This window comes from Syngnathus typhle, linkage group LG5 (assembly GCF_033458585.1).
Source record: "Syngnathus typhle isolate RoL2023-S1 ecotype Sweden linkage group LG5, RoL_Styp_1.0, whole genome shotgun sequence".
NCBI lineage: Eukaryota > Metazoa > Chordata > Actinopteri > Syngnathiformes > Syngnathidae > Syngnathus > Syngnathus typhle.
Genome location: NC_083742.1, coordinates 16913252 through 16927775, shown reverse-complemented (window position 1 = coordinate 16927775; position 14524 = coordinate 16913252). Strand labels below are relative to the sequence as shown.

The 14524-nt window shown below is 47.0% G+C and overlaps 2 protein-coding genes across 4 annotated transcripts in view; one reads left to right on the top strand and one right to left on the bottom strand.

The window, feature by feature from the left end:
* mymk (myomaker, myoblast fusion factor) overlaps positions 1-14524 on the top strand; it is a 44895-nt gene that overhangs the window by 26969 nt on the left and 3402 nt on the right. Inside the window, exons 1-2 of one of the 2 annotated variants that reach the window (XM_061279254.1) lie at positions 3605-3747; positions 6398-6534. The gene's annotated coding sequence lies outside the window, so the exon portion shown is untranslated. Of the gene's footprint in view, positions 1-3604; positions 3748-6397; positions 6535-14524 lie in introns of those variants that run through there. The other variant, XM_061279253.1, reaches the window with a different exon arrangement.
* Positions 280-10328, bottom strand: adamtsl2 (ADAMTS-like 2). 2 transcript variants are annotated; one of them, XM_061279057.1, is made up of 19 exons: positions 9998-10328; positions 6878-6992; positions 6114-6256; positions 5963-6038; positions 5748-5850; positions 5413-5558; positions 5152-5275; positions 4682-4762; positions 4431-4606; positions 3871-4132; positions 3454-3793; positions 3165-3268; positions 2947-3073; positions 2393-2606; positions 2000-2155; positions 1754-1924; positions 1479-1655; positions 1215-1359; positions 280-1115 (listed from the first exon to the last, which is right to left on the bottom strand). In XM_061279057.1, exons 1-19 carry the CDS (start codon positions 10210-10212, stop codon positions 988-990), a joined length of 3003 nt encoding a protein of 1000 aa, XP_061135041.1. In that variant the 5' UTR covers positions 10213-10328; the 3' UTR covers positions 280-987. The 2 variants fall into 2 exon arrangements, with proteins under 2 accessions (XP_061135041.1, XP_061135042.1); XM_061279058.1 differs by lacking the exon at positions 9998-10328 and having other exon boundaries at positions 6878-7011.

Below are 14524 nucleotides of genomic sequence, written 5' to 3'. Positions count from 1 at the left end.
AAAAAAATACAAAATGCTAATGTGATACCATTTACAATCTAAGACGTTGAGGCATCAAGGAAAAAATTGCATTTTATATCCAGAGACAATACAATAAATATGAACTTACCACCCCCTCCTCGGAAAAAAAAATGTTTTTAATAAATATTTTATGATACCTGATGCCTGTTGTTAATCCACCACATTGTAATTTTACCTCCAATGTCCTACACAGTGACCCCTACAATGTAACCCGGTGATGTAGAGTGTAAACATGAAAAGCCAGGCGGAGAGAACTGCACATTTTGTTGACTTTATTTTCAACATTGTCTGTCCATGCATCATACAAAGAGGTATCCGTTATATTTGTATCAAAGACAGGAAGTTAAACACGTCTGAATACATTGCAAGTGTCAGGAGTCTCGCCTCCTCTGTCCATCGTCTTTTTTTTTTGTTTTTTGTTTTTTGTTTTTATGGGACCCGACGGAAAAACGTCAGGCGGTCACGCTAACGTAAAAAAAAAAAAAATTGTAACGTGCAATAACTAATAAATAGCTCGGCGTGCGCATTTCACTCGCTGTTACCGTTAAATAAGATTTAACGGATTAGAAGATTGTCGCACGCCGTTTGCTTTCAGGCCACAGGAAGAGCTTCATCTTGGTCTTCATCATCATTGTTCTGGTTCAAGTGTAAAGGCTCATTTAAGGTTGAAAGACACACGCATGGGCGGGAAAGCTAGACTGGGTTACTATAAAGAGACCAAGTGCAAGGGAATGATGGACAGAGCAAGGAAAGAAGCAAGGATGATGGCACAGAGTGATGAATGCTGGGATTAAGAAGGGAGAAGGGAGGGATGTTGTCAAAAGATGAGTGCAGGATCCCAAAAAAATGGTGAGGATGCTCGACAGCTGGAATGCTGCAAAAGCTTTTTTTGTAAACGTTGCACTCGAGCTTCCTGATGAAGAAAGTCCACATGCACGAGCGAGGGGAGGTGCGGGATTCGGGTTTTTAGGACACGGGCGGTCGCAGTGAACGGCAAGAGTGGCAGCAGGCCTTGCTGTAGTACCAGTGACTGCACAGGTTGACCTTGAGGGCCAGCAGGCAGTTGGTAGTGGGCCGGTCCTGGCAGCTTTCATCTGAACACCGACAGACGCATACACAAGCAATCGATTCGGTGGTACTCAAACACAATGGCATTTCCTTCAAATGATGTTATATTGTTCCGACGGACCGACCTGGAGGCTCGGTGGGACACGGCTGGAGACTGCACGTCTGCTTGGACACGGGTTTGGTGAGTGGATCGCACCCTCGCACCAGCTCGCGGTCCTGGTAACACTTGACGTCACGCATCCTCACGCCCACCCCGCATGTCTTGGTGCACTGGGGACACCCGGGTTATTATTTACAAACACGTTACACATGTGCATTATATGTACGTTGCGCAACAATTTGCACACGTTCTAACACCTGTTGTCCCCATTACAAAGTTACACGTGTACCTCGGACCAGGGTGTGGTGTACCACTTGAAGCAGGGGCGCTCGAAGCAGGTGCTCTCATCTTCGGGCCTCTCGTCGGCGCCGCACGCCTCGTCGTCAAAGACTAGGAACTTGCCGCCGCTGATGCCCACGCACTGGACGATCCTCCGTTTGACGCCACGGCCGCAAGTGGTATTACACTGCACACAGTAGACGCGTTACATGCCGATTTCTCCACACAAATTATACAAACGTTACGTGTAGGTTTCACACGCATTCATCTCTCAGCAAGGCTCACCTTTTCCCAGTCCTGATTAAGCCAGTGGGCGGGGCAATCCCTCTCCCCACAGGGCTGGACAGCAAGCGGCTTCTCGTCGCTGGGGCACTGGGCCTCGGCCACAACTCGGCCCTCGGGGGCCTTGCAGTAAACGTGGCGCACCATCCTCCCATGCGGGCACGGGCCCGAGCACTACGGCAGAAGAAGTGAATGTCACGCAATGGCGTGCTTTTCGCTTGACGATTCCATGTTGTGACTTGCACTCACGGGGCCCCACTCAGACACGGTCCACTGGCGTTCGCAGGGTGGACCCGTGCAGTTCTTGACGCTGGGCGGTTTGGTCATGGGGTCACACGGGCGGCTTTCATCGGAGCAGCGGACATCCCGGGTCACCTGATCTCTTCGGCCACACTTGGCAGAGCACTGCGTGAGCATAGTCTTTAGTTAGTTAGTCCTAGTTAGTCCTTGTTAGCGTCTTTTGGAGGGTTAGTCTTGTAAATGCCCTGCGATATTTAAACACCTAATAAGGCCACAGAAACCTAACTATTGAGAAAGAGGAAACCGAGACCACAGACTAGCCCATTTTCTTTGTCTATTTATTTTAAGATCTAAAACTGAGAAAGATTGTGAACAGCACACGAGACATAGATAGCACCGTACCTCCGTCCACTCGGCCACCTCCCACTGCGGGCCACAGGCGGGGCTCTTGCAGGGTCGCCTCTCTATGGGTCTCTCCAGGTCAGCCACGGTACACAGGTCACTATAGACAGAGCTGTCCAAGCCGGGCGACAGCATCTTCCAGCATCGGACCTGCCGGAACTGGAATCCCTCGCCGCAGGTCCGCGAACACTCACTCCAGCTGCTGGCCTCCCACCTGAGAGGAACCGCATCCACCTACATTACGGCCCATCACTCTTTTTGCGGGTCCACGTACACTTCTCCCAAAATGGGAAATGATTGGACTGGGGGGAAATTTGTGAACCTAAAACACATTAGAACCTTGTAACCTATAACCTAGACAATAAATTTTATGGTGTTATAGTGCCAGGTTCTGCAATAGTATTTTGTTCATGCGTCGTGGGTCCTTGTTTCGTTTGAGCTTAATAAGTGTTCAATACTTGGGTCTGTTGTGCTACCTAGTTGTGTTGTGGTACCAGGTTCTATTGCAGTACCAGGTTCTCTTGTAGCACCTGAATTTTTTGTCAGTAGCGTACCTAGGTTGACACTCCCGCCCAATGCAGAAGTCGTGGACCGGTTCGGGTCGGGTCAGCGCGTCACAGTACATATCGTGCACCTCCACGCCATCATAGCGGATGCACGTGACAAAGGACCTGGACACGCCTGAAAGAGATCAGCAGTGATAGAAGAAGAAATATTGAGAAGGTACTGGGCGAGATTTGCTCGAATGCAGCGGCCCCAAATGAGACAGTACCAATGGAGCAGGTCATGCTACAGGGCTCTTGGGAGGAAAGCTTCCAGCGGTACATATCGGCTGGACTTAGCTTCAGGTTTTTCTGGTAGATCCTTGGATTCCCCCTGTGGAACAGAACATTGAAATTCACAAGCCTACGGACTTAACCTCCCGAACGTATCGAAACAGAACCCAAGGACGGCTCTCTGTAAAATATAATGTAAAAATTCAGATTCAGCTTGATTGTAGCAGCCCCTTTTTGTTGGCTCTTATGTTCTGCCTGCTGTGCGACCTACTTCTGTTGCATTACCTGGTTCTGTTGGAGCGGCCACCGCCCCTGCCCACGACGTGCAGTGTCTTGTTATGGTATGAAACATCTGCGCTGCTGTCATTGCGCCTACGACCAAGCGTGAACTGCAGGGTCTGGTTGCGTTCAAGCAGGCCGTCGGGTTCTGCTTCGGCCGAGAACAAGTTGTCTCCTTCCGTATCCAGCAGTTGATTGCTGGAAATGTTGATGAGAAGCTCATCTGGGCCCACACGTCCTTCCAGAAGAACCCTCCAGATGAGGTTGGGAGCGTCTGCCTCCGGGTCCAGGGGCACGTCGGTGGGTATCGGGTTGGCGGTTATTCCCATCTGGCTACTGTTCCCCTCTAGTGGGCCAGGAAGGAAAGCGAGAATATGCAAGTTATAAGAGCAATTCGGACAAGGAGTACGACTATGTCTATACCTATGAAGTGTGTCTCCGTGTCACAATGTATTTGTGCGGTCTCCTCATAGACTTCATTGGTCTCCTGCTGCGCGTCGTCTTCTATATGCCCCTCGATGGGTGTCTGCTGGTAGCGACTGGCGTTGGGCGCCGGCAGGGGACCGGCCTCTACCGAGCTGTCGGCGCCCGTGTAGATGGGCGGAGGCGGCACAGGTGGCAGGGAATCTCTCAGGACCGTGTACTCGTACGTGATGTATGGCGTGCGGCCATTCTGGTTCCATACCTAAAGGACACGCCAAGGCTTGAAACCCTAATTTGAAACCTTAACCCTTGCCAGAGCAACCTCGTGACAGACTCAAAATCCCCAACCATAATTGAAGATCTAGTTTGAAACCCTAAACTTGTCTTGAAATCTTAATTTGAAACTGTAAAGAATGTTCTAAATCCTAATTTAAAATCTTAACTCTGGCTTGATACCTGACACTAATCCTGGCTTTAAACCCTTTTTTTTTTTTTTGGTCATTTGAAAAACTACTACCTCTCATTAGAAACCCTAAGCCCAGACATGCATCTTTGGGTACCAGTATGTTGACCGGCTGGTCCAGAGGCCCCTTGGCGACGATGTACTCAATGCCGGTTTCGTAGATGTCCATGGGGCGGCGGTACTTGAAGACTGTGCCCGCCACATGAAAGTTCTGCGGGCTGTCCACTTTGTAAGCACCGTTAAAAAAAAAATTGCCCGCCTGGTCGGTAACGGCTGGAAAGAGAAAGCAGGTTTGTCTGTTTCTTTTGCTCTTTGTCTGAGAAAAGGAACTGACAGTCAATCACTGACCAAGAACGTCGGCTGACTTTTTCCTCTCGATGACCTGGATGTCCCATGATCCTTCGGGGATTTGCGTGATGAAGGCGTAACCTGGAAATCCGAAGAAAGGACACAGATTAACGGCCTGGGTGGGCAGGGTGAAATCGACGGTGGAAGAGATCGGGTTTGAGTGGGAGGGACTGGCCGGCGGAAGGGACAGAGGTGGACTGGGTGGTGAGGGCCAGTTTGCAACACCACAGACCGGGTGGCAGTGGGAATCAGGTGGGGACAGGGATTGAGTGTCAGTGGAGGGGCGGCACTTGTAATTTGGGGATGACGAGCCTGCGGCAACAAGTAAACGAGTGAATTGTGATCGCGGGAGCCGACGGTGAAGAGCCGGCAGTGTGGCAAGATGACAGTTGGCGAGAGGAACGCGATGGTGAACGGGCAGTGACGTTACGGTGCCAACCGGGCAACGGTAGCAACCGGCCGGCACTCACCGAGCGTGGTGGCCCCACGACGGAAGTTTCCGGTGACCCTGCTGCAGCTGCTGCCATCGCCCTGACAAACTCCACACTTGTCCAGCGTGTTGGATGAGAAGAGAACGCCATCGCACCCGATCGGCTGAGAGACGAGGATTTTTTAAACCACAATAAGTTACATCTAATTATACACACGATGCATATAATCATTTCGCTGCTTTGACACCTTAACCAGGGCTAGAAACCCTACTTTGAAAGAGTGGCCGAGCGTGGACTCACCTCACACTTACCGTCCACGCAGACACCGCGGTAGCTGCTGTACTTGCAGGACGTGCCGTCGCGCGCCGCCACCATCAGCTGCCGCTGGCCGTCGGCGGTCGTGCAGTGCAGGTCGCACGGGTTGCTGGAGATGTGCACGTAGTCATCTACACACAGCGCAGCGCGAACGTCAACGTTCTCACCAACTCTGCCGTCAACGCGGACGTCACCTCTAATGTTCTGACGTCATTGCAGAAATTAACTCAAACTCTGGTTTGAAACCCAAATGGAAATTTCGTGCCTGGAACAGTGGCTTACCACCCTCATCCATGAGAGTAAGACTGAATTTGTGGTACCTGGGTAGAGCGGTTTCCACTGGTAGCTGCGGCCATTGTAGAGCTGGGAGTTGAAGGACCAGCACTGCTCTTCTCGGAAGCTTCGTCCACTGGCCGGACAGTCCTGTAGCGCGCAAACAACAAATGTATGTGTGTCAGTCCGCGTGCGTGTTTGTGTGCTCAAGCTTCCCAAAATGTGTGTGAGTGTCTATGTGAGTGTGTGTTCATCTACGAACTTGTGTGTTACACAGGTGGTATCTCTTGGAGGTTCCCGAGCAGGTCACGTTGTCCTTGAAGGCGGGAACTTTCTTTCTTTGGACACAAAAGACACACGTGAACATCAAAAATGAGAAAAGGGAGGTGTCAGAAACGGGAGTCTCTTGGGACCTCTGTTTGAGGCAGTGTCTCTCCTGTGACTTGACGCCTCCGCCACAGGTTCGCGTGCACGCTGTCCACTTAGCCCACTCGCCCCACCAGAACGCTGTCACCTGGAGCTCCTCCAGGCTGTTGGAGGCCACGCTGCTTTCGTCCTGCACACACACAGATGAAAGCAAATGTTTTGATAAAAATGCAACTTAACTTGGGTGATTTGTGTTGTACTTCCATGAGGTCCACCATGTATATCGAGAGGAGCCATTGAACACAGTCCTGATTGAAATCTTTGTTTCCAGGAACAACAAATTCCAACACCTACATGCTCCTGGTAATGGGCGGAACAAGGAACTTTCGAAGCACTATGTGTTTGGACCATGCGAACTGTCTAAATTTGGTTCCAATGAAGAGAGCCAAAGAAGACCTTTCTGCCTGAGTGAGTATGTTAACCAATTTGAAGTCAGTCAGACACGGTTTTTCTGTGAACATCCCAAAAGTGCTGACGCTGCAATATCCAAACATTCCCTGAGTGCAGCAAGCAGCAGCAATCAAACCCGAGCATGCTGCTGGAATGTGAGGGCATGGGGTTGGGGGTGGGGGGGTTGGTACACCCTGCCAGCGCTGTCACCCGATTGGTCTACGTGCTTAAAGAGAAACATACAGAGACAAAAGGAAATACGAGGAGAGATAAGAGCCTCAAAACGAGACACTTAGAAGTAGATGGCAAAGGAGCAAGAAGGGTGGAGAGGGTCACCCCTACATGGGTGCGGTTGTTTGACCTGCAGCGGTGCAGTAGCTGTGGTGGCGAGGCGTCCCATGGACATCATCAGCATGAAGACGGTCAGCAGGACCACACCCGTCTCAATAAACGTTTCCCAGGAGCGCACACGCATCCTTGTGGACAAAATACAAAATCTTGTTAGCTCAAAAGCAACACTTGCGTCATTGCAACATAAGTTAGCATGACAGCAACACCAGTTTAAGTCTTTTGCATCAATGTGATTATTAGCATCACGGAAATCTAAGATCATGTTGTTAGCATGACACCAAAACAATTTTTAAAACATTGGAAATGAAAGCTAATGTTGCTAACATGTGACCATGTCAGGATGCAACTTGTAAGTTATTGTTACTAACGCAGTGCTTCTCAAATAGTGGGGGGGCGCGTGTGACCCTGGGGAACAGGCTTTTTTTTTGGCAGTACTAGAATAAAGTGTAATTGCGCGTTTACTACAGCAGGGGGCAGTGGCGCTCTCATTGTTACTTCTGTCACGTTTGCGACAGTGCAACATTTTACGACTTACAAGACAAGTTAGGATAGTCACGGTGGGGAGGGGGGGCGCGAATAGATTTCTTCTTGCTAGGGGGGGGCGTAACAGAAAATAATTGAGAAGCACTGTACTAACGTGACAGAAACACAAGCTAAAATTGTTAGCGTTACGGGAATATGAGCTAAAATGGAGTCGACATTGATCGATTTACGAAGCAAACAAGTTCAAGTCTGTTCAATGGAACTTCTAATCAAGTGATGAACGATTGACAAGCTTAAGTCACTGGCCAACAACATGGTCAAAGTGAAAGTGAATTCTGCTTGTGTTTACTCTTGCACAAGCTAAAATCGTTAGCGTTACGGGAATATGACCTAAAATGGAGTCGACATTGATCGATTTACAAAGCAAACAAGTTCAAGTCTGTTCAATGGAACTTCTAATCAATTGATGAATGATTGACAAGCTTAAGTCACTGACCAACAACATGGTCAAAGTGAAAGTGAATTCTGCTTGTGTTTACTCTTGCACAAGCTAAAATCGTTAGCGTTACGGGAATATGACCTAAAATGGAGTCGACATTGATCGATTTACAAAGCAAACAAGTTCAAGTCTGTTCAATGGAACTTCTAATCAATTGATGAATGATTGACAAGCTTAAGTCACTGACCAACAACATGGTCAAAGTGAAAGTGAATTCTGCTTGTGTTTACTCTTGCACAACAAACTGAGCCAAAGTGGAAGCCGTTAATGAGTGGATTATTTCATTTTTTTAGACATCAAATCAAGTGGATTTTTTAAAATTTGGTTTTACACTTCCGATACATATTAACGAATTTCCACACATCATATAAAAAAATTAATTCTTAGATCAAATATGTGAATTAATTCTAATTTGACTTGAATTAATTACATTGAATCAGTTATAAGAAAAACGGAATCTCTTGTTAGCAGGGCCGCTACCTGTGCTAATGTTGTGAGCATGACTGACAAAGCGAGTCAAAGAACAAGTTGCCATTAGCATGACGACAATGTGAGCTAATGTTGTTTTAGCATGGTGGCAACATGTGCTAATGTGATGCCAATGTGAGCTAATGTTTTTGTTGGCGTGACGTCTGTATAAGCTAAAGCTCTTATAGTTAGCCAAATGTCAATGGGAGCGCCCCTTATTGTTAACATGATGGGTTTACGCCTTTCTCCATCTATCTATACACACACTTACGTGGACACACACGGTCCGTCGGACACACAAACACAAACACTTGTACAAATTCTCAAAAGCACACACACAAAGACTAAAGTAAACAGTGTCAACGGCCCCCAGGGGCCCCTCACTGTCTTGTTATTGTAAAACTGGGAATCTCAACACACACACACATCCACACACACAAACACACATTCTATGCTATCACACACACATAAACACATCTATGGATCATCAGCTGCATCCACACATGTGTGAGCATGTTGCACCAGCTAACAAGTTAACTGTAAACGGATGACCACCAGCGTAACAAAACTAAGTCACAGCAATGCGTAGTAATATGAGCATGACGGTTACACAAGCTGTTAGTAGCATGGTGGCAACACGTGCTAATGTGAGCATGGTAGCTACATGAGGTAAAATTAGTGTGACAGCAACTCAAGCTAATCTTGTGGCACGTAACAAGAGCTGAAGTTCTTGTTGTTAGCATTGTGGCATCACAAGCTAATGTTTTTGCTAGCATGATGGCAATGCAGGCTAAGGTTGCTCAAACCACCAATGGTGGAATTTCTGATGGATCCATGAAACAATCGAAGAATGAACCCTTAATGAAACCTTTGAAGGAGCTCGAAAAGAACTTATGGTGGCGCATGCTATAAAACAACATCTGATGGACCATATGAGAGAATCCATGAGAGAACCTCTAAATATCTGGTGACAACAAATACAACATCTGGACTTTAAAGGACCTTATACTGTAGTAGAACTAGTTATGGCACCCCTTATAGAATTTCTAATAAGACTGAGTAGAACCTATCAAAGAAACCTAAAAAAAACCTTTGATAGAACTTCTGATGAACATCAGAGTAGGAATGACAAACTAACATTTTGTAGAATGTTTCATGGAAATTCCGATAAAACCTAATAGAATCTAGGATAGAGCCTCCAATGGAACTTGTAATCCATGATAGAACCTTTAATATAACTTCGAGCGGAACCACTAAAATATGTATCAAACATGCTCCAGTAGAAGGTTTCATGGACCCTATCGGAGAACCCTGAAAAAAAAACAGTAATGCAACCTCTCAAAGAATGTATGGTAGAACCGCCCATAAAATCTCATGTACAACTTCTAATAAATCTGGATTGAACCTCAAATAACATCTTGTGCAACCTCTCACAGAACATAAGAGAACCAGCGGTAGAACCTCTGAAGGAACCTTTGAAAGAACTTCTAATTTAAAAAAACAAACAAAGGAACGCCAATTCCTCGCACATAAAACACACACCCATAAAATACAATTATGTGGGTTTGTTTTGGTCTGGTGCAACATGCTTCTGCACGCACACACACTCAACTTCATGGCTCTGGTGAGCCTCATAAACACACAAACACACGCAGGTTTTACATATTGACACACACTCACCTCCCCCGCTGCAGTCCAAGGGCGTCTGACTTTGTGTTGAGGATGCCGCTTCGTGTGTGTGTGCGTGCATGTGTGTGCGTATGTGTGTGTGTGCATGTGTGTGTGTGTTGTTGTGTTGTGCAAGGCTGCCGCTGAGCGAGGAGACGCAAGTGAGGGAGCAAGAAAGCGTGGAAGGGAGGGAGGGAAGAGGGAGGTAAGGTGTGTGCTCCCTGCATCCCTCTTCCTCCTCCTCCTGAGTCAGCAGGCTGGTCTGGGTCTTTTTTTTTTCTTTTTAGAGTGTTAAGGGGGTGGGTGGAACTTGTAAATGGGACCTGAAGTCTGCGGCTGGTCATGGATGTGCTCTTCACACCTCACCGCTTCCTCCCTCGGCGATTCCCAGACTTCCCACAATGCTACTCTGCGCCCCCCGGCCCAGACGGAGCTGAAACGGGCCGACGGCCAAATACAACAAAAGCGTGAGCGGACGTCGTCTGGCTCTTAAGGCCTGATCGAGCATTCGCGTGCAACACTTACATCGTGTGCTAGGGGGCGACGTTTCACAACGTGTACGTTCATCCAACAGAACAAGCTTGAAAGAGACGCATCCCGGCACCTATGTGCCTTTTTCCTCCTTGACTAAATTGAGAACATGTTGAAGAAACTCATAAAGACTTGTGGTATGAATTCTAAGAGATTTTACAGGAGGTTCTACCATCGGATTGACTCTAATAATACCTCTACGAATGCCTGGTGGAATCTCAAAGAAATCAGAAATATATAAGGTGTAACCTATGAAAGAATCTCTCCTCAAAACTGAAATCAAAACCTGTCGTAGAACCTGATCCAAAACCTAATGTGGATCTACTAAAGGACCTAAAACTGTTGATTAAACCTCTCGTAGAATCTAAAAAACTTGGGAAAACTAAAACTTTTGGTAGAATTTATGGGATGAACAAACCTCTTGTGAAATATTTAACGGAATTCCCAGAAAGCTACAGTATGAAAGAACCTCTAATAAATCATCTGATGGAACCTCTGATAGGATCTGATGGGCACTACAGGAGAACCTATAAAAGAACCTCTAATCAAGTGACAGAACCTTTGCCGCAAAAACGTTCGCTGGAATCGAAATATTGAAAGGACCTCCGACAATATGCCAGGTAGAAATTCTGACGGATTCAATGCTACGTGCTATGTATTTAGCGGCTAGGTGACGCGACCGCACGCATTAACGGGGCTCACGTGTGTTCCCCTGAGATTGATCTCAGATGTTGTTTCACCACAAAAATGTTCACGTGAGCAGAGTGTGAAAGTTGTTTGGTTTCCAGGTGAATTTCAGATTGATGCCGGCGGTCTGAGGACCACCATGTCGTCTTCCTCCCAACATGGCGTCTTCCTCTCCCGTTACTCGTCTGCTCGTCCACCCCCGCCACCGTTTCCTTCTCTCTTCCTGCTGTTATTCCTCCCAGCTCCTTTGCTTCTCTTCTGTCTGCACCGCTGTTTCCACAGCTGCTTCTGTTGAACGACCGAACGAGCCCCGCCACGCATCCGTGTTGAAATCGGAGCAAATCGCGGGACACACTGGGAATTATAGAAGAACCTCTGAAGGAACATCTAAAACATCTGATCGGACCGCCACTAGGCCACCTTCACACTTGAACCACTTCCCAAACCTCTGATAGATAAAACATCCTACAGAACAGCTGGTCCAACATGTACTAGTACCTAGGATAGAACTTCTTGCGGGACTGCTCATCTCAGAATATTTAACAGAACCTGAACAAAATGTGGGATCAAACTCAAAACTAAAAAAATACACAAGAGCCTCCAAGAGAACATCAGAGAGAAAATTTGGCAGTCCTGTCTGATCCAACGTCTTCCAGGATCCCAGACAGAACATCTGATAGAACTTGTGGAATATCAGTATAATGGACTTTGTGAAAGTTTGATAGAACTGCTCCCAGAACTTAAGCTGAAGCAGAACTTCTTTTTACAACCTCAGAAAGAAAGTGTTGTTGAATTCCTGTTGGAACATCATCCAGAAGCTCCTCTTGAAAGTGTTAAAAAAAAAAAAAGGACTTCTTTCAGTTGTTATCGTTTGCCACATAGATGATGGTAGAAGCATTGGGACCTGTTGTGGGAAGAAGGTTGAAAAGGTGTCTGCGACAGCGCGTCGGGGAATGAGGAGGAAGCTCAATGTTTTCTCAGATGCGTCCAGGAAGTCTCCGCTACGTTCCGTTCCCACAACGTGTTTAGACTGCCTGGCCCTGTCGGCCCGGAGGTGACGAGAGGAGTCTGCTCACATTTCGGCGCCTCCTCGCAGATGTGAGCGCGTCTTTTCATTTCCATGCCAAAAACGCAGAATCGGCATGATGATAGGACATAATTGTATTCCTTTATATTCTACTATTATTTCTTATATTTTATATTTACTTGTACACTCAAAAAATTGAACTTAAATTAGAACTTCAGATGGAACCTTTATGAGAACATCTCAGGGATCATAAAATGTCTGCCAGGGACTTCTATGTGATGGAAGAGCCAATGAAAGAAAAGCCAATAAGTATTTGATTGATTGATTGAATATTTATTGATCCCCAGGGGTGGGGAAATTCAGGCCCCAGCAGTATCCATACCACAGAGTGGGTATACAAAAAACACACAGATGGCATGAGCGCAACTCAATAGGCTCTCACAAGGCTGCCACACAACGGCGCCACAAAGAAAGTCAGAAAGTGCACAAGATAAAAGCCATCAAAGCAAATCAAAGCTAAAAGACAAAGGGAAAAAAAGCAACAGCGGCCACCTAGCACCCCTCAATACAAGAGAACACCCCAAAACACACAAAATAGCCTCCACGGGGTCCATCGACAGGTGTAAGGGCAGTCCAGTTCAACGGCGCCCAATGGACCGTGGTGGTGAATCGGTGAAAACATCACAAAGCAGGCAAACGTGTGAGCAGCGTCCCGGGCACCCTGTCGGGGGACGTGCAGATGGCCACCACGGGGCTAGCATGGCGAAAGTCGTCGGTTCCGACGAGCACGAGGGAGCGGACTCCCCACAGGTGTTGCGGCTGCAAGGCCAATGCGAGGGACCCGGTCATCACTGGTCGGATAAGCAGGAAGCCGTCGTAGAGTTACGCCGGCCTCGACTGATGATCCCGGTCCGGTCCCAGGAAGAAAAAATAAATAAAATAAAATATCCGATCCGAAGAGGTACCGAGGTGCGGTAGAAGGCACCAGCATCGCCGAATGGACAAAAAGACAGAAAGAAAAAGGAGAAAATAAGGAAATAAAGAGGAAAAGAGAGAACACTGCTGGGAGGCAGCCACTCACGGCGCCATACCAAGAGAATGAACATCACAGAACATCAAATGGAACCCATCAGTACCTCAGGTGATGGACTATGATAACACCTGAGTCCGACTTATGATGGAAGCTGAGAAAGAACCTCTTCAGAAATATCTCTTCAAACCTCGGACGGAATTTAGAGCACAGATAATGAAACAAACTGCTCGAGTGGAAGCTCTAATTATGCCGGACCCAGCTGTAAAAACAAAAACCCTGAAACAACTTCAGTAAAAAGAACCTCTAATAATGTATTAGAACTTCTGGTAGAATTTCTGACAGGCCACATTGATGAAATGGAACCGATGGAATATACGGGAGAAGCTTAAAAAAAGAACCTGTGTGTATGCCACTTGCTTTTTTTCAACTCTTTCATACACACACACACAGACACACACTGTACTTACTATATTGTTGTGACTCCCAAGTGTGTGTTGTGTGTCTCCGCCGTGACGTGGGAAGGAAAGTTCCGGGTGAAGCGTTGAGGTTTGAGGGAAGACGTGCTTATTTTTGAAAGGATGTCCGAGCAGGTGCGACAGCTGAGGAAGGTTGACAACTGTCGCAGAAACAAATGCTTGCAGAAAATAACCTACTCGCGCACAAACACACACACACACACACTGGCACACAGAAACACACGTACACAAACATACTACGCACAAATGCACATCAATTCTCCCGTAGAACATCTAACAGAATATAATTGAATCTGATAAAGAATCTCAAACCTCTGGTGGAATCTTGAGCTGAATCTACAGTAGGACCTGCTTCACACTGTTTTTTTGGAACTACCACGAGAACGTAGGAAAGAACCTCAAATTAAATGCTTGTAGGAAATCTGGAAGAACACTCGATGGAACCTATTAAAGAACTTCCGATGAACCATAAACTGGAATCTTTAATAGAACCTTCAGTAGAACCTCTGATGGAACATCCCATGGCCCATCTGTAAAACCTCCTTACTGTAGAATGGAACCTACAAGAGAATTGCAGATGTGTTCGGGGATTGCGTTTGCATCAGTGAATGGAACAGGAGGTTTTTAAACCTGTTTTTCCTCAAGGTGTCTGCTATAAATCTGCCCCACACAGGAAGTGAAAAAAGAAAAAAAGGTTTGGGTCAAAGTTTGGAGACACTTGGCCGGCCGGGCGTTCCGCCCGTCTCGTCCTGCTTGACATAAAACATCCCGGCGTGTCCATAAAG